Source organism: Gallinula chloropus (genome assembly GCF_964237585.1).
Source record: "Gallinula chloropus genome assembly, chromosome: 26".
NCBI classification, from domain to species: Eukaryota; Metazoa; Chordata; class Aves; order Gruiformes; family Rallidae; genus Gallinula; species Gallinula chloropus.
Window position 1 is genome coordinate 3,069,863 of NC_140111.1, and position 19,581 is coordinate 3,089,443.

The following is a 19,581-nucleotide window of genomic DNA, read 5'->3' on the forward strand; positions in this document are numbered from 1 at the left end:
GCAGTCATGTAACTGGAAGGAAGGGGAAGGCCTGATTCTGACACATCCCAAACCTGATGCTGTCTGTCTAGGGAAGAAATCCTGAGCAATGGTCTCTCCATAGGGTACAGCTGTGTTTAGAGACATGAGGTTTTCGCTTCTGTCTGCGGTAAGATATCCTTTGCCTCTAAAGGCCCCTTTAAGTCACTCTGCTGATAATATGATGTTATTAAAACCCAGTATCCTTTGGAGAAAAGTGGTACAGGCAAGGAAGATAGAAAAAGCCGCGTAGCACATTTTGAAATCAAAACAGTACTTCATTAAAAAGAGACACATGAAATGAGTCAATATTTATTCTTTCTTCTCACTCTCCTCAGTGATCGGGTCTGCTGAAGGCTCCTCAACTGTGGCGCTATTGCTCTCTGAACCAGTGTTGCTATCACTGGTTCCCTCCTCGGCAGTGCTATCCACCCCTTCCTGGCCACTCTCCTTATCATCTGGGGTGGATGTTCCTTCTTCACCGTTCTGCTGGTTTTCTGTGCTCTCTTCTGGGTGAGGCTCTTCTGTAAGAGATTTATCAGCGTCAGTTATAAGCCAACACATTCAACATTGTGTGATTAGAACTTGGGAATAAACAGAACCCTTAATAAATCTGAGTATTCCCTGGCTGAGAACACGCAGTAAATGGCACATGGGATGTACACTGTCCTGACACACAGTGCCCTGAAAGTCACCTGCAGCTGCCTGAACCCAGACACCTTGTGACACCAGAGGCACAATTCAGACTCCCCAGTGCTCTTCCCTTGTGGCGCACTGATGTTATTTGCCACTGATGCCCCTATCCAGTATTTTCTGATGTCACTGCAGAGCACAGACCCTGCAAACCAGCTCGTACCAGCAGCATGGGAAGAAGTGCAGCTGTGTTGTCCTTGCCAAATGCCGGCACTGGGACAGGGACACACTGGGTCAGGGAAGCTCTCCCAGCTGCTCCTACCTAACAGGTGTCCAGAAGGTGAGCTGGGTTCAGGAAGCAGTTTTTCCCCCTGGGTAAGGTGTACACTAAGCATTACAGCTCTCCCCTTTTAAAAGGGGGCGATTTAACGAGAAGGAAGCAAGTTCCTGTGTGCCCAAGATAACGCTCACCATTCTAAACATCCTGAAGCCTTTCTTCCCACTACAAAAATACAGTGAAACACAGGGCACTCCTGGCCAACAGCCTCTACAGAGCTGCTTTAATGCTGATTCTAACGACTCCTGTAGCTGGTCTTCACATGCAGTTACCTGTCTCCATTGGAGCACTGTCCTCTTCTTTCTTCTCCTCTATCTTGTTGGCTGCCTGCTCTTCCTCAGCAGCTGTGTTATTCTGACTGCGCTCAGCTTGCTCGGCTGCTTCTTTTTCCCTCTCCTCCTGCCTCTTGCGAGCCTGTTCCTCAGCCTGAGCAATTTCAGCTGCGATTTTCTCCATATCCACTTCCACCTTCAAACTGCATAACTAGCAATTTAGAGAGAGGAAAGCTCTTTTACTACTGGAAAACAACACATCAGTAAAACCCAGTTACGAGTTGGGTATTTCTACATGCAGCGTAATTCTTCAGATTTGATCGAGTCTCAATTAAAAGTAGCTGGGGAGGGAGATGAAAGCTTGTTTAAAGAAGGAAAAAAGACAGATGGGATAAGGAAACAACCTAAATGTTGTTGTTTAAAGGCAGCCATGGGCAGAACAATGTTCTCCACAGCAGCTTTAGGCCACGTCCTCAGAGTTGCTCTGCAGTGAACTCGGCCCCTTTGAACTGTGCTGGCTGAATGTCACCACTAAAGGTCACTGAAGGAGCACGGAAACGCCACGTGCTTTCTATCACCCTACATAGGACGCTGCAGTTGTCATGCAATTACACATAACTAAATACAGAACTAAAGAGAAGTGGGCAGAGCACTTGTGTAAGTGGGTCACTAGCAGATCCCTCAGAGCAAGGGGAGAAAAGCAAGCACTGTACCCTTTTCAGCTCGTTGTTGAAGGACTCTGTGCTTTCCAAAAACTTCCTCTTCTTTTCCTGGTGACGCTCTTCGATTTGCAGAAGCTCAGCTTCTAGTTTACGCTGGAAATGATGCAAATGGCAAGAACCATGACAGTCATCTGAGGAACTGGGCAAAGTTTACAGCTACATACAAAAATATTTACGCCAGTGTTTTAACTTTTATCAGTATAATACACAAATATTCTGATACCTCCCTTGATCTAACACCCCACAGCTATTAAAAAGTACAAACAATAGATGGATCTGTGCAGTAACTGAGGACTGGCTGGGCTTATGCTAAATGAAGAGTGGTATGAACCTGAGATGAATCTTCCAGCATAAAATCTATGCCTTTTCCTCCTTCTTGTGCACCACACCGGTACTTATACCCCCCTTCAGTTACATCCCTAAAGCAGCAAGGCCATGATTTAAAGAAAAGAAGGGATACAACCCCCCTCCAACCCTGAATCTTATTTTGTTAACTTAAAAAAAACCCAACATATTTCCACCCGATTTTGGTCTGTTCTCTTCACCTACACTACACTGACAGGGAGGAGACAGGCTTGTGCCCAGCCACAGCAGGGTGAGATGCATAAGTGCGAGCTCACTAGAGGTCCTCACATGTATTTAACTTTCCATGGAAAATGTTCCAATAGGGACAATTCACTGAAGAACCATGACAAACAAGACGAATCAGAGGCTACCCCAAAGTCACAACTCTTCCTGTACCTACTAAGCAGAAAACTCGCCCCACATACAGAAGGGTTTTGTATAATAACAAAGAGCTCTGGAATTAACACTGAAGGTACCCTAAGAACAAAAGAGCACAGGTGAGGTTTCATGTCCTGTAGCTCCACGCAGAGATTAGCTATTCAAGAATGCAGAACATTGACACCCAGCAAGAAGAGTCATGTAGATGATCAAATGACCTGAGACTTGGAGTACAGCCCGATACCACTGTATTTTAGCTGCTTTCACATCATTTCTATTTACCTGATGAACCATTAAAGACTGAACCTGGCGTTTAAGAACTTGCATTCTAGCGGTGGTGACGACGGAGCGGACGTCGGGCACCACGCTCTCACTCAGGATCTCGCTGATGAGACGATGGTTCCTCTGGAAACGAGCTGTGGCTGTGTGCTTCATGGAAAATCCATCGTCGTAGTCTGAAACAAGAGTTTGAAGGGCAATTGCTTGAAATCCACAACACCAGGACCAAAGCCAAGTGACATTACCCACATTACTGAGGATAAACAGCAGCTGCTGTCGCTGTCATGTCAAAGTTCATACCAACAAATGCAGAATGTCCAGTAATCAGAAAAAAAGACACTACGAGGCCAGAGCAGCATTTACCCTGGCACAGCTGTGACATGCAGTTCCCACACATCTGAAGTGTGGATTGACCTGGTTATTTACTGTGTTGCTTTCCACATTTCCACTTTACACCAAATAAAAACTAACCCATTCTTGGTCAGTGGTGTTACCAGAGCAATACTCAGAAGAAAAACCAACAGGACAAGGACTCCAATATAAACAAGGACTTGGTTTTTGTAACACTGAGGAATGAAAGCATGAAGCAGTTTTACTCTGTTACTATGAATTTTCAGTGATGAGTAAAGTTTCTTATTAAAAGAACCAGTGAGGAATCTCTTGGAACCTTCCCTGCGTAACTGGTATCAGCAGAGTATGAAAGTGTTCAGCAACAAGTAGGAGTTACCTTCTGGAATATCATATCATTTAGGAAAGTCCAGAAGTTTAATTTACCTTGCCTAAAGTTTTCCCACTGGAAAACTCTCTAACTGTTCACAGAGGTCAAAGAGAATCCTCACGAATCATGCCCAAAGGTAACTAGTTTGATGAACGCTTCTATCTGCTTCATTTCAAAGTGTTATGTTCAGCTTCTCACTGAGGCATCTGATTCAATGAGAAGGGAACAGCAGGAAGACTAGAGATTTGCATGAGTTCTGTGCAAACTGGGCTCCTCAAGGTTGTGCCTTTGTCCCCTTAATCAGGTTCCTTTTATGCTGTAAGTCTGGGATGGCAGTGACACACAGGATCAGACAGAAGCTGACATGCCTGTCTCGGAAAACAACTCACTGGTTGGTCCCAGGTGCAAACAGATGCCAAGCAGGGCCTTGTGCTGCTGGCTCTGGCTGAGTTCACTTGGCCCACACAGCAGAGACTGAATTTGAGGTCCCCAGATACCAGCTACTGGAACAATAAATGTATTTCCCCTGTGCAGTTACCTCACACTGGGGAAAGCGCTGTTTGCCATGAGCTTTCTCTCAGAGGTATGTTCTTACAAGGAAGGGGAGGGGGAGGAAAAAAGGGTGTAACTGACTGAGTACATTTTTCATCCTCAGGTTTCAACAAGTATTGGGTCGTGCCTCTGTGAGCAGAATCAGGTGTAGAGTCTGGAGCTTTCCCAGCGGGTGGGTGCAGCTCCTCACAGCCAGATAAACTTGCAGAATTTTCTCATCAACTTGTCAGCAGTGAGGGAACAAGGGCAAATTACTTCCTAAACAATCTCAAGTGACAGTTGTTGAACACGTTCAAAGTTCAGGTGCTTTTTAATCGTACCAGAAATCTGCCCATCAGAATTAGGTGCTTTTGGTAAAGCAGCACAAACGTTCACTCAAGCTGGATTAAATTGAGCATCCAAACGTTTTAGAACGCACAGTTAAAGCCATCACAGAGCTTTAAGCAGACATTTCTTTTCAGCTGTAAGCATTACTGCACACATAATTAAGGGCTGGGATACCTTTTGCCCCTGCCTTGCCACCTTACTTTTTGCAAACAGGCCAAAGTCAGCTGTTAGCTTTATGAAACAATAAATGATGGTGAAAATCACGCTTAAAGGTACCAAACCAGAACAAAAATCACTTCAAGCACTGTGAAAGCTGTAACACTGGTAGTTTTCTGTGCCTGGTGCCCGTTTCTGCCAGTCCTGCAACGAGACTGTCTGACTGGACCTGCATACAAACTCCTTTCTGCTTACCATCTGGGTCTTCTGCTGGCTGAATGCTCATGTAGGGTTCACCCTTCTCCATGCGCGACTGTCGCTGGCGGCTCTCCTCTTCCAGCGCCGCCTCCGCGCGGCTCTTGGCGTTGATGTAGGCGAGGTACGCAGGGGAGTTGTGGTAGGCCTTCATGGACTCATTGTACTCTATCTGAAACGTGACCAACATTGGTTGAGTGCACTGCTGGACGCTCCCAGACTCCACACACTGCAGCCTGTACCAGGCAAGCTGTAGTTACACCGACAGAGCTATCCTGAACCATCTGCTGATGCACAAATGACCATATTCTCTCAGTCTGTCCTTGTACACATCACACCTTCCACAGGCATTTCTATTTTAGAGACACTGATGGGCTTTTAGGTACATTTCACTCATAATACCTGCAAGTCTTACGATAGCTTTTTTGAGATGTAAAGATCAAACCCCTCAGAACAAGGCACTTCCATTAAAAGGCACTGACATTAAAAAAAGGAGTTAATTTCAAACATCCTCAATCATTCTCTGGAGTTCTAACTAGATCTTTGATTTTGATTTCTTCTCTTTCCTTATTCCAGTACATGATGAACCAGTTTTCAAAATAACTGAGGACTTTTCTGTTCTTTGATCCATCCCTGCACTGGGATGATACAGAATGCTGCAGCCAGAGTCCTGTCTCCTCCTGGAAGCAGGACTGCAGCATTATTTTCACCTTCTTTCATGTATTTTTCCCCTTGAATTGCTTTCTTTAATCTCATTTTTAAAATTCATCAAGTCTTTTTTTTTAACAGCAATTTAAGGTATTTCTAATGAAAAATGAGATATAATCTACAATATTGTTAAAAGTACCTATAGGCCTTGTTTTATGATTAGGCCTGGAATCCTTCTACCTAGGCACTGTAAAAATATAAAGATGGCCCCTGCCCCAAGGAGCTTACAATCTAAACACCATCACCAAGTTAAAAAATAGAATTCCTTGATTTTGTTTTACTTAACCAGCTAAGAGCACCCAGCTCTGAAGCATTTTTCTATTGACTTGCAGTAAAACCAGCTCTTATTTGACCAGGTTGTACACAGCCTCAGATGCCTGCCAGGTTTCAGCACAGCAGCTGGACACTGCTCCCTTTGTACCTTAAGATCAGTGACACTCTGGTGAAGGTCCTCAGCACTCACCAATCTCGACACACAGGTAGCCAGCACCTTTTGCCATGAAGAGGAGTAAAACCAAAACCACAAGAAAGCCCTGAAAGTGGTCGATTTCTCTATTAAGAAACAAAACACTACACCATAGTGTGGAGTTACACCAGCTTACACCAGGAAAACCAAACCCCACGTGACTGGAAGCCTTTTATGAACGTTCATGACAACAGCAGTAGTTGCAGAGCACCAGTTTTGAAAGAGGATTTTGGTGTTGAGACAATCTTTTCAATACTGATGTTGTACAATCAAATCCATTCATTAAACAGTTAAAATCGACACTCAATTATAAATACTTCATTTTGAATTAGGTCTAAAAACTGACCAGTCACAGTTGATGTACAGTTATTTTAAAACCTCTAAGAGACGTGTCAGGACATACTTCCATTTAAGTTACATACAGAGGTCCCGTGAATGCCTCATACACCACTGCATGGGAAAGATGAATTGTTCTTCTCAGGCCAGTTCCTAGAAGAATCAGCTGTAATAAACATCCCAGATTTCTTCCATTTACCTTTTCAGCTTCATATTCATTCAAATACTCTTGCTTCTCTTCATCAGTGAGATCTCGCCACATTCCTCCAATAATCTTGCCAATTTCCCATAGCTTCAAATCAGGATTGGACGCCTTCACTTGGTCCCAGACCTTAACAGAAACAGCTGGAGCTTTACTAATGATATCTAAATACTTCCAAATTAAACATTTTATATTGTCATCTCAGTGTTCTTTCTGGAATCACCATGAAAAACAGGATTAAGTTAGGAATGAGTCTGGCTAAACTAGCTGGATTATTTTCTGGGGCAGGAAGTCAGTAGGAAGCCATCTACTGAAACAGGCAATTGCTGAAATGGCTTTGGTTTCATGAGAACATTGCCTTTAACCCTCTCAATTCTCTTCTTAAATGCACATCGTGGCATCTCTGGGAAAGAAACTGCTACTGAGTAAACACATCCAGCAGTAGGTTAGGATAAAGCGCACTGAGCTTTTCAGATCAGAATGGAACATTGCAAAATATTTTTCAGTCTTGCTGATCAATTTGAGTTCCAACAAGTTCTGACTCCACCAAAAAAGTTCCTAACTTTATAGGGAAAAAAAAATAAGAGGAGAGAGCTGTCAGTGTTATTTCTTGCTGCGCCACTTGACTTTTTTTATTTGGTTGATGGTTTTTGCCTGAGACAGACATGCTGGTAAAGATACTTTACCAGAAGTGGAAGAATTTCCTTCTGGCTCACCCGCTTCAGACAGGCTGACATGCCCTCCCCATGCCCCAGGATTCCAGACTCCACAAGAGTCTCTCTCCTACTTTCTGTCAAACAGTTCATAGAATAGCGAAGCAAACGTTGCCACAGGCTAGGTTGGTGAAGGAGAACATGCAAAGTCCACTCATTGCTACTCTTCAGTCCAGCTACAGCACTGTACCAAGCCCAGAATACCGCAAGGAATACTTCCTTTACATAAAAAAGTTCTGTCAGTAAGTCACAGGCACTTCTGAATGTGGCAGGGTGGATCCTTGTCAGCAGAGACAGTGGTAGCAATTATCATTTTAGGGAAAACTTTCCCCCCAGAAACTGGCAACTGTATGAACAGACTACTGCTGCCTTTATTCTGAAGGGCAATGCATCTGTACTTTACAATTCCCTTAAAGAATGTGCAGGCTGTTAGAAGTAAAAGTTTAGAAGCTGAAACTAAGATAATAGCAATTAATTGTTAGCACATACAAAAGCTAACTCGTGTTACTACTTGTTTGACACTCTATACCCACCTTCCGGCTGTACCTCATGTAGGGCATCAGGGGCTTGTCTGGGGGTTTGGGGGGCTTTGGGATGGTAATACCAGAGGAAGCCTACAAAAGAACCGAATAAATCCATTTGTTAATGTGATTGCTGGAGAGTTTCTATACAAATTTGTTTTGGAAAACACTCATTCTTGTGCAGTTAACAAACAAGCCACTCACACACCCACCAAGAGAAGCAAGCAACATCACCATAAACATTACCCAAACCGCTGACAGGTACTAACTACAGCTGGTCACAGGGATGTTTTTCCAATTTAAGTTTGTCCTTTGTATCTCCAGGTTTACTGAGTAGCAACTAGCTGCATCTTCAAAGAGGGCTCCATATTTTAACTACTGAAACACCCAGCTTAGAAGCCTACACAGAGGCTTCAGTCCCAGCAGGTCCTTTTTCTCACTTCCGATGAGCAATTTATTTTACCTGTTTTGACAAATTCTATGTGGCTACTCTACAGGTGAGAAGGAGATAAGCAGGAAGTTGAAGATCATGAAGTTGGGAGGCATATTTTAAACTTTTGAATCATTTTAGCTAGTTATTTGCCTGCAAAATTTGTCAGTGGTAATTGGGTGCAAACTAAACTACTCATTGTAAAAAGAAACCAACCCTCTGCAGGTGAGCTGTTGATGTGCATTACTGGTATCCAAGCTGTGCTCCACTGTCCAAATTAACCTGTCAGATCCTCTGTGCTCTTCTCCCCCTGGAAGACTGTACACTGTTCAGCACATTGCTCACCCCTGATGAGGAGACTGAGCGCTGCTGACTGCGAGTTGCTGCATCCCTCTGGTCCCCTCCACCTACACAACCTACACACAGACTGGTGTGGTGACCTTCCAGTCCCCACCAGCCAGGGTCTGAAAAGCTCCACTCCTCAAGCACTCACACGTGCAAGAGGTTCCGCTGTGTTAAGTGGGAACTTTGTCATCAAGATACAGGATGTTTCAGGATGTTTCAGGGCTGGGGCCATCAACAAGCAGACGCTTCCGTGTGGCCGGGGAGGCTCAGGTTCAGCATTCAGCATTCACATTTTTCCTCTTAAGTTATTTTTTGTTTTGCTGAATTTATGGAGCTCTATGAAACAATGCACACGGACCCGTGTGTAAGTCATGTACATGAGGTATATGCATTACCAGATGTATACAGATATACACATACAGATGGGTTGGAAAAACATTAACGGAAATTGTTTAATGCTTTTAAATTAACAGGAATTTAAAGACACCATACATATATTGATATATGCATGGCAGAGAAAGCTGTGTATGCTTATGACATACAGAAACAATGGAAGTTCTCAGACAAAACCTAACTTACTCCTGTACAAGGAAAAAAAAAGAACTGTTCAGGAAGTAAATCCAGTCAAGTTCCAGCTTGTATAGGGAAGTATTTTCTGTAAACACTTTAACAAGCCAGGTGAACTTCATGTATATAGTTTGAAAGAATGCTTATGTAAGAGTCATAAAAAAGTGCACTTCATTAAAAGCACTGTGTATTTGTTCCCTGGGAAATCTTTCTTTACATCATGTTCCAAACTGTTTTGAGACAGAAAGTTTCACAAGAAAAGCTTTAAAAGTTATGAGAATTACAGAATCTGGGGGAAGAAAAAAAGAAAAAAAAAGGAAAACCTTGGGGATTGACTCGATCTTTCTGGTGTGTTAGTTATGAAAGCATCACGCTCCCAGACTCTGGTTTTGTTTCCTAACTGCATCCAGTGCTTGGGATTTGATCTGTGTTTGAAAGAAGCTGTCACCTCTTTCATCACCTGACTCCACCTCTTTGAAAAATTAACAGCCACTTTCCACACACTGGCAGAGCACCTGAGATCCAGAAGGACTCGATTTTATCACTGTCACGCTTTTGCTGAAAAAAATACTTTCTGAACTTGGGACTCTGCAGTTACTACCAGACCAGGACTGGAAAGAGAAATAAAGGCTTGCATGTCTGGCATGGCTCCACACTGTGATGCAGCTGCTATCAACAGTCTCCAGCTTGCTAAGTACTCTTCCATATCTTTCTGCCAATACACCTGGATAAATGAGCAGTTCCCTCCCTCCAAGAACGTGCACCCCCACTGCAGACCCTTCCCTGTGCACACGGTGGTCAGTGCAGACCACAGCCTGTCTGTCTGGAGCGCTGCATCCTACACCATTACCACGTTTCTGTCGCTGCTGAGTAGAGTCCATTTTCCTGCAGGAGGTTTCAGAGCAAGAGGGAAGGGGTAGGGGTGGGGAGTAAGAACCAGAAGTCATTTTGGGGTCTGTAAAGAAGCGGCAGCAGCCGGGATCCAGAAGAACCTAACTCTAAAGCCAATTCTGGTCAGTTCCTGTTGTTTGCCGGATGATGTAATAGTTGATTCTCCTACCGTGACCCGGCTGTTGGTGCCCGGGTTCCCTCCCAGCCTGTAGTTGTTGTAGGCCAGATGGCTGTATGGATTGTATCCCACAAACCCTGGTGTGCTGGGCATTTGCTGATGGAAACAAATGAGACAAAAACACGAATGAGAAATGAGCTCAAACGAGGAGAACACAGAAATGAAAATGAACTGCAATATGGCATGCAAAAGCAACCAGAATTTAAACAAGCAAATGAGGTGTAGCAGTTGATATCTTCTCAACACACAAAACTTACTCCAGTATAAACCTAGTAAGGAAACAGGATTTTTAAGCAGATGTGTCACTACAAAATTCTGTCTGAAGTTGGCGATTTTATTTCTATTAAGTAACTCATTTCAACAAGTCTTCCAGAAATCCAGCTCATGGCTAATAAAGTTTTCCAACATCAGCCACCAAGGAATTCAGAACTCACATCCAAAGGGTTAAGCTTACAAGGCAACAGCACGCAGCAATCGGACAAGAAAACCCCAGTATCCACATTTACTACACCAATGAAAACCTGTCTGCTCCTCTTCCCATCCTTCTAACCTTTCTAATAATTATACCTGAATAAATGGGGGAAAAAATAATCTCTCAAAGCACCACCTGTGCACCATAACAGTAAATAGAGACTTTCCTGGTGGTTTGCAAGACTTCAATATGTTGGGGAACTGGGGTTAGGCAGCCAGGAGAGAAGACAATTCAGAGAGACACTTGTTATCAGGTAGGCTGCAGACTGACAGACAAGGAACCACTGCAGGGAGATCTATGGGTCAGAAACTGCACACTAGCCTTAAGAGATCACCAGGTTTTAGGATTACAGAAGTTAATCACCACACCTCCATTCAGTCTTGGAAGCGGATCAATTTGTTCTCACCTCTGTAATGTAGAGGAGAAACTATTGTCTTTACAATCTCTTCCTACCTATCCCAGACAAACAATCAGGTATCAGACTGCTCACTGCATTCCCCATCTCACATAAACCCCTCACTCCATTATGCTCCACTTCCCAAGCAAATTTAGCTGATCCATTTTAACAGCCATTGCAATCAAGTCCTGACTGTGGTGATCCTATCATTCTATTCAGATTCATAACATCCCATAGTGTTTCTAGACATTTCAGTACCATCCACACAGCATCCCACGCTTCAGGAGCACTTTGTCCCTACGAAACACGTCTTCCAAGAAGAGCCCTTTAAAATAATCACTGGCTGGACCCATTCTAATTACAAAAATTCTCCAAATTGGTTCAGGACTCCAAGAACCAAGGAATGACAAATACAACCACTGAACATAAATAACCTATCAGCTAAATCACATTAACTCGTGAAGGTTTCAAGTTTACATACACACTGCAGTTAATTTCTAAACATAAAGTTATCCTGTTCCAGTCAAGCCTTCAAACAGGTATTTTATTGTCCACCTTTTTAAACTTAGTCAGAGTTGCTGAGACTTTATCCATGTGCCTGTGATGGTGATGTACACATTAACTATGTAATAAGACACCATTTTACTAAAGTTTTCTGCATTACCATAACAACAGGTTTTGGATATGTTGCACTACACCTCTTCAATAAAATCAGATGACAATTGTAATCTCCATCTGCTTAATTCTTTATTTCTGCAAGACAGGATTTAAGTGTTACAAGGGAACTACCTTGCAGTACATGGAGAATTTTTACGTCAGCTATAATACTGCAGTTATGAGAACTACTGGTAGTTTCTTGACTGTAGTAACTGGAACTGGCTGTGGAAGAACAAGCAAGGTTATTTGTCTGCTTTTATGAACTGCATTAACAGAGCACAAACTATCATTTCAAGGACTGTATAAAATATAAATAATACAGAGGATGCTTCAAAGACAGGTAATACCTGTCACTAGTTGTGGGTTTGAAATTTGTTTCAAGTGCCCTTCTAAAGGCTTTTAACTTGAACTAAAGAATGTACCACATCATATAAAGCCATTTAACAACATCTGTATCCATGCACATCTGTCTGCACAGGTCCTGATGCAGGAATCCAGTTGCAAGAGCGGATGCCACCATGTTCCTTCTAATACTGGCACAAGTTTGGCAAGCTGTGTGCAAAATGAAAACTCTGAACAAGCTACACAAATACAGTTTTATTCATGTAAATTTGTAAGAACTTATATTTACACAGGAGAACATTTTCAAGCCTCTTTAAATGTAAAGCATGGCACAATAAATTTGATCTAAATCCCACCTCGCAGTTTTCATCCCAGATACAGAGATCAGGGACACCTGACTGCAGAACACTTCCCAAACTTTCTTTGGAACAAAAAAAAAATCCACTGTAGCCTCTTTTCTTGTTCTTCTGTACAAAGATTTGTGTTTTCTTCTGTGAACACTCCCACAACACAAACTATTTAGAAACATGAATACTACAGAAGAGGTGTGTGTTTTCACCTGCTCTCAGGACCTTTTTATACATGTAGAAATGAAACTGCACGTGATGCAGAGCTACTGCTTATGTTTCCCTTAGTGTTGTTCCACACCACCTCACTATGAAGTAAAATATTTCTCATGCCACGGACTCCAAACTACCCAGGACTTCAAGAAATCTGAGCAAGGCTGACCCCATCTGCCCTGGTGTAACGGAACCGTGTACGGTCCTGCTTCCTGATGAAAATCAGACACAGAAAATGCACTGGCTGCCCATGATTTGGGCATGATTGGGAAGTTTGAGAGTTAAATACATCAGTTTGTTCTTAAATACTCCAGGATACTGTTGCAACCCACTGCAAATGCTTAATTTCAGACAAATGACTGCTTGTATCTGCCCTTAAAGGTGAAGCAACTTTAATTCAGCTTCTCACAAATGGCTTTCTTTTTTAAAAAAATGAAGGAAATCAAACAACTCATACCATATCAATAAGGAAATATTAGTTTGTGTTTCCAATACAGGAAGGTGATGTAACTCCATAAGTATCTGGTTGGTTATTAAAGGCTGCATTACCAGCTCTGTGTTAATGAGAAAAATCACTATACTTACGGTTGCAGGAGCTGGGGTAGGAGGTGGGGCATAAGATGGCCTTTCTGTTAAGATATAAATGTAAGCAAAAATTTTTTTCCCCTTGAAAATTTAAGCAAATTCTTTATAAGGCATCTGCTGTGGCAACCATTTTCAAGCAATTTACGAAAACAAGACAGAAATCCTAATCTCAAAGACTTTGCATTTTGCCACTGAAGAGCAAGAAGCAGAAAACACAACAGAAAGTGCAAGTTTAAGACTGCACCACTGCTACAGTGCCAGCCTGTTTATGCATAAGGCTGAAGGATGTGAAATCCAGGTATATGCACAGCAATTAAAGAGAGGGTAACCAAAACTGCAGTGGAACAAGATTTATGAGAAGCTGCGATATCTGGATTTCCCATGAAAACAACAGGCCAGAAATCAGCCCCAGCAGGGTTTAAGGCCAAGAGTTCAGTCAGAAATGACTACAGGCCACATCGTTCCCTTTAACCCAAGGAATAACGGGACTGTCTTATCTCACAAACAGGTTCTGCTGAACCCCATCTTTAATTCATCAAGTTAAAGGAAGAAAAGTCTGAGAACTTACTTGACATTTTGATAGGCAAATTTTCAGCCACCTGACATTATATTTGTACTTCTGAAAGACAAAAGAATACCACAGTATTAAGCTGTATGCCTCTGTGCCCCCAACATTTTGAGACCTCAGTTATCAGAGCAACTATTAATTACCAGTTGTGAAACACAGACAGAGGAATTGCTAAAAACCAAAGTGCCACTTGTGTGAAAAACGGAAGCACTTTCCAGGGCATCTGGCGTTAGATGGCTGTGAAATAACCCTCGGGCTTGTGCCGCCTTCGCGGCAAAGGCTTTAAGTGTGACCATATGTATTTTCCTCCTAGAACAGGCACCGTACCTCGCTGTTTTACACCGTGTGGGAACAGGGGCTGGAGCACACACAGAAGCCGCCACAGGGAACGGCAGCTCCTCAGCGCACACGGCGGCCCGGAGCGGGCCTGGGGACGCGGCCGTGCTTCATCTTCAGCACCGAGCGAGCCCCGCAACGAGCCAGCCCGCGCCGCCGGCCCCTCCAACCACGACACCGCGGTGCCGGCAGGGCCGGACCTCCTCCCGAGGGCCCCGGGCCTCACCGAACTCCCCGCGGGGAGGCAACGGCGGGATGGCTGCAGGGCCAAGGCAGGAGCAGCAGAGCCACGGCCGGGACAGCTCCGGCACCGCCGCCTTCGAGGGGGAACGACGCCCGCCACGGGGGTCCCCCCCAGCCTCACCGAGCCGCCTCTGCTCGCGGCGGGAAGCGCAGGAGCCCCATCCCGCGCGGCAGCCCCTCGCCCCACCGCGACCGCGCGGCCCAACAAGGGAGGTGCTGGGGCCCATCCCCTCACCCCTCCACCGGCTAGGCTGCTACCCGGACTACGGCCTGCCCCGGGGCCCGCTCGCCCCACAACCGCCGAGCCCGCCCGCGCAGACACCCCGCGCCCACTCACCCGCTCCGGCCGCGCTCCCTTTGTTCCCCACCAGGCCTGGGCGGCAGCGAGGACAGCGCCTGCGCGCTCCACTCCGCACTTTCGACACACCACCCCCACCCTCCTCCTCCAGCCTGCCGGCGGTGGGTCCCTTGTTTTAGGATGGGGGGGTGGCTGGCCTGCTCTGCTCGCTCCAGAGCCCCCGCTGCGCCAAGGCTCCCCCCGCACCCCTCCAAAGGCGGCGGAGGGAGCCGGAAGGGGCTGTGGCGAATCTGCGGAACGCAGAGAGCAAAGAGTTCCGGGCGCGAGGCGCGGCCCCACCCCGCTGTTACCGGGAAGGAGGCGCCGTTGTCTCGCCTGATGCGGGGCTGTTACCGGCGTTCCCGAGCCATTGTGCGGGCTGGGCCGTCTCCGCCGCAGACTCGCAGCCTCCAGAGCCGGGCTTGTCCCCGTTGTCCTGCCAGAGCCAGGGGAAGGCGTAGGCGGGAAACCGTCCGCCCTCACTTTCACTGTCAGCACTTTGCGCAGGGAGGCGAACCTGCTTCCCGCCCTTCCACGAGCCCGTTCCCCGCTGGGCAGCCCCATCCGCCGTCCACGTACCTACAGCGGTCGGGACGAGTCGAGCGGCGCCGGTGGCCCCCACGGCGAATCTGCGGCGCAGAGCCGCGCGCGGCGCTGTTGGCGCCTTTTTCCTCTCAGGGGGCGCGTGGCAGGGCCAGGCGGCTGGCGAAGCGCTGAGGCGTCGCCTCAGGGCCCCGGTACGGGCAGGTGGTGAAGGCGGGAGAAGGGTCCTGAGAGCGCAGGGCGGCTGTTTGCCAGTGTTTAAAAGTGCAGCACGGTGCGGGAATAAGGGTCTGGGAGCGGCAACTGTGAAGAGAGGTGGAGCAGGAGCAGGATGCGGCCCCGGGTCTGGCCGTGCTCAGCATGGCGTGAGGGGAGCCGGGATGGCGCTGTGCCCGGAGAGGGCCTGGAGGGAGCAGGTCAGCCAGCCGAGCGGCGCGAAGGAAGGGTTGTGTGGCCTGTGGGAAGGGCCCAGCGGCTTAAACCTCTGTACGTCATCATTTTGAACTAAATGAAACTGACCAACTCAAACGCTGTGCTGCACGGGATGGGGAAGGACAAAGGAGACTGGAAAGTCTCCACAGAGGTGGAAGGTTTGCACATCCAAACCACCCGAGGCCTTGTGGCTCTGAGGAAAACGAAGAGTTTCAGACCTCAGCGTTCTTCCACACAGTGGAAATCGTTAAAGTGAGTTTAAAATGGAAGTATAAAGTTCGGCATAGAAATGCCATCATGTGACTAATAAAATACATTTCTAGACATCTATAAAGGAGGATTTTGGTGGATGTGGCAGCTGAAGGAAAGCCAAACAGTGAATGTCCACGATGTGATAGCAGAAACCTGTTTTACTACTTCTTGAACAGAAAAAAGATAAGATGCGATGCTGCCTGACTTGACCCAAAAAGACAGTAGAAAGGGAAAAAGAAGAATAGCTAACTGGTGTGATGCTGGTTTGCTGCAAGTGAGGCCCATTTCTTCCTGATGCATATGGTTTTTCTAGCCCAGCTTGCTTTCGTTCTTAAATAAGCATATTCTTATGAGCAAGTGAAGAGGCAAGAGCTCTGCTCTCATCTGCTTACAGTGTGCTATCTGTGCCCACAATGGAAATCTGTTGGGATGCAGCACAATAACATGTGACTTTGATTTGATAATTAAAAGAACATAAGAATTGAAATGATTCCTCAGTCAAGCCAGCTAAATATGCCTGTCTTCAGTCCACAGTTTCACCTGGGTGGAACATCTGCAAAGAAAAGGTGAGAAAATAATTGTTGAGAGTAAGAAAATTATCCTGGTTTTTACCCTGATTTTGACCACTTCACACATTCATCTCTGCTTCATTAATAACATGGCTGCACTGGTAGTGTTAAAATGCATTTCGTTAAATTCTAAATTTGCACAGCTTATTGAAATACTTATTACATTCAAGTACATTTACTCACACTCACTTTACATGCTAATAGTTCTGAACCATTATATGTGCTTTGGTCATCTTTTTCTTTGCTAGTTGCCTAATTTCCATGTCACAGTAGTGAAAGATTTTGCCTGCATGCACTTTTTAAGCTACTGTATGACATAAGTAGTCAGGTCTTATCCAGCTGCTTCAATTAGCAAGTTTCATGAGCTTTGTAATGAGGACATATGTTCATTGGAAAGTAGGTTGAGACCACACTCACTTTTACAGCAGACATTTGCAGGTGTTAGATGGCAACAGCTCACCTGGTCTGAATTTAATTAGCAGCACAGAAGTGAAGAGTTGTTTGCCATATTATCAAGCTTCAGTGTTACATTTCTTTAATTCAGCTTTAAAATGACCTCAATCAGAGTGAGATGTTATGTCCATGTGGAGTTCACACTGACATTTGTTGAAGTTTGAGTACTTTATGTTTAAAAGAGCTCTTTACATTTGAAGAGATGGAATTTGTGATTAGCACAAAAGATATATATGTACGGTAAGGGAAGAAAACATAGAACCAGGGTGCACACTTGAACCAGGTCTAGAGTATCAACAAATCTTGATGCAGGTATTGAAGTAGGCATCAGGACATCATCCTACAGGAGGAAAACAGCATGGACCAGGTAAGAGCAGGCTGCCTGCAGATGCCATTATCTCCTGTGTTAACAAAATCAGCTGCTAAGCACTCTTTTGGGTTTTTTTAATTTAAGAGCATCAGGTTTCATGATCATAAACCTGTAACTGGCTTCATGCCACTTGTTTGGAACAAGCTGTATGTTTCATGAGGAGTTGGGTCCAGTGTTAAACAATGGCAACTTCTACGGGTGGAAGAGGTATCTCAGCACAGCTCAGCATGTACCTGTGCTGTCACTGGGGTCAGAGACTGTGACATTGGGCCATTAAGTGGATGAAATTCCAGAGGTGAATAAGGTCAACATGTTTCTCTAGTTACTTAGTATCCCAGACAATATTTACTAAAGATACACAGTAATTCTTCTCTTCTAAAATGATGTGGGGAGCCAAAGTTAGGTGTGTGTTCTGACTATTCTTGTCTGAGTTTCTAGAATTAGAGGAAAAAAATAATCTGGAGTTGCTCTAGAGAAGTTAATGCCTCAAGAAGTACCATATGTCAGAGAATAAGCCAAAGATTCCCTGGTTAAAGACAAAAAAGGTGTCTATGATGATTCCATTACTGGTTACTGTAGGGATGTCAGTTCCATGGATTTGTGTAGTGATTTTCATGTGCCTGTGCAAGCTCTTCCTGCGTGAGGAAGTCTGCCTGAGCAGTTCTAGGGGTTTAGGTATTAAACTAAGTTCCTGGTATCTATTGCTTGCTATTTATTTTTTCTTGTCAGCTTATCCTTGAGATTGTAAACTCTGTGTGCCCTATGTATGTCACATGCTGCCTTCCGTTCCTTCTTGTGCACTACTCAGAGCAAAGGACTTCAGATCCAGTCAGAGTTACTGGGTTTACTGGAAAAAGAGTAATTTTTGTTGCGGGACACTCACATGTTATGATAACGATACTTAGTATCTTTCTAATACAGTATCTTAGAAAACAGTTTCAGAGCTGCAGTTTTACTTTTAGTTTGTATTTCTGTGTTGCTTCTTTCAAGGTATGCACATGAAAGCTCACAAAGTATGCATGGGCAAACTCACTTTTAATACTTTTTTATTGTAGTACTATCATTTACTTTGGTAAATTCATATCCCTGTTTAAAGTGCCTTAAAGCCGTTAAAACTTAGTTTAAATTCAAGTATTGTAAAATGTACAGAGTACAAGCACAAAAAATACTGCATAGTGAAAATACTAGGGCAGGCTAATACATTCAGGATGCCAAATACTCAAGTATTAACAACACCAGATCAGTATTAAGGTTAACGATAATTAGCCAGCTTCATACAGTAGATACAGACCTGTGGGCAACATAAATGCATTGTTCTTACCATTAACAAAAGATAGAAGCGTAACTAAACACTGTAAGGATTTGTAGTATCAGTTTTTGTAACACATGCCGTAAGTAATTAGGCAAATACTGACACTTAGATTAATCTCTCACATGCTGCTGTGAAGCCAGCAAATATGGTACTTGGTTTTTCTAGATTCTGATACCCTGCGATCCCGGTGAGTAGTGACATCCATGCCTCTTAACAATCCCCACAAACCATCCTTCTCATCTTAATGCAATTTTGTTTGAATTTCTGGTTGACAGTTGCCTCATGATATTACAAAGAAGCGTGTCGTGAGTTTGTTTTTCTGTGTGTAGCTGCAAGATCATCTCCTGTACTACTTTGAGTAGTAGTGGGGGATACTTAATGGGTACAGTAGAATTTTGCTTTGAATAGGTAGTCCTTATTTGTCCATTTAATTTGAAGCTATAGTAGTTTGTACCCTGGTGTAGTGTGTACTAGATCACAAGCATAACTTACCAATAAGATTTGTCAGAAGAGGAACTTTAAATTCACACTCTTAGAATACACAGCATTAAAATGGTTGGTTGACTCCTTACATTTGAACAATTAAAGGGTATAGTTTTACTTGCTATGGCTAAGAAAGTTGTAGTAGAGATGTGTGGACAAAGGAGAGAATGATTGATTCTCAGTGGAAATTACAGCTTTGAAATCAGTGGAACAATGTGGCTAAAATATTACTGGTTTGTAACAAGGCTTAAAATGTTTGTGTCATTATATAAAGGAAAGACCTTTTTGCTCAGTTGTTGCCTAAAAAAATAATTTAAAAAT

The 19,581-nt window shown here is 44.3% G+C and overlaps 1 protein-coding gene across 1 annotated transcript; it reads right to left on the bottom strand.

The window, feature by feature from the left end:
• Positions 1-271: 271 nt before the first annotated feature.
• SMARCE1 (SWI/SNF related BAF chromatin remodeling complex subunit E1) lies at positions 272-14,894 on the bottom strand. Its single transcript, XM_084275745.1, has 11 exons — positions 14,847-14,894; positions 13,931-13,981; positions 13,363-13,406; positions 10,341-10,445; positions 7,951-8,031; positions 6,702-6,833; positions 4,993-5,164; positions 2,988-3,160; positions 1,974-2,075; positions 1,261-1,471; positions 272-542 (listed from the first exon to the last, which is right to left on the bottom strand). The coding sequence occupies exons 2-11, from the start codon at positions 13,935-13,937 to the stop codon at positions 331-333; spliced, it is 1,239 nt and encodes a 412-aa protein (XP_084131871.1). The 5' UTR covers positions 13,938-13,981; positions 14,847-14,894; the 3' UTR covers positions 272-330.
• Between the last annotated feature and the right edge of the window lie 4,687 nt (positions 14,895-19,581).

Coding starts and splice junctions, on each gene's coding strand:
- SMARCE1 (XM_084275745.1), bottom strand. Junction 8,032..10,340: donor GCACCAACAGCCGGGTCACG/GTAGGAGAATCA, acceptor GTTCTTTTGTAG/GCTTCCTCTGGTATTACCAT. Junction 3,161..4,992: donor GCCAGCAGAAGACCCAGATG/GTAAGCAGAAAG, acceptor CTCTTGTTTCAG/ACTACGACGATGGATTTTCC.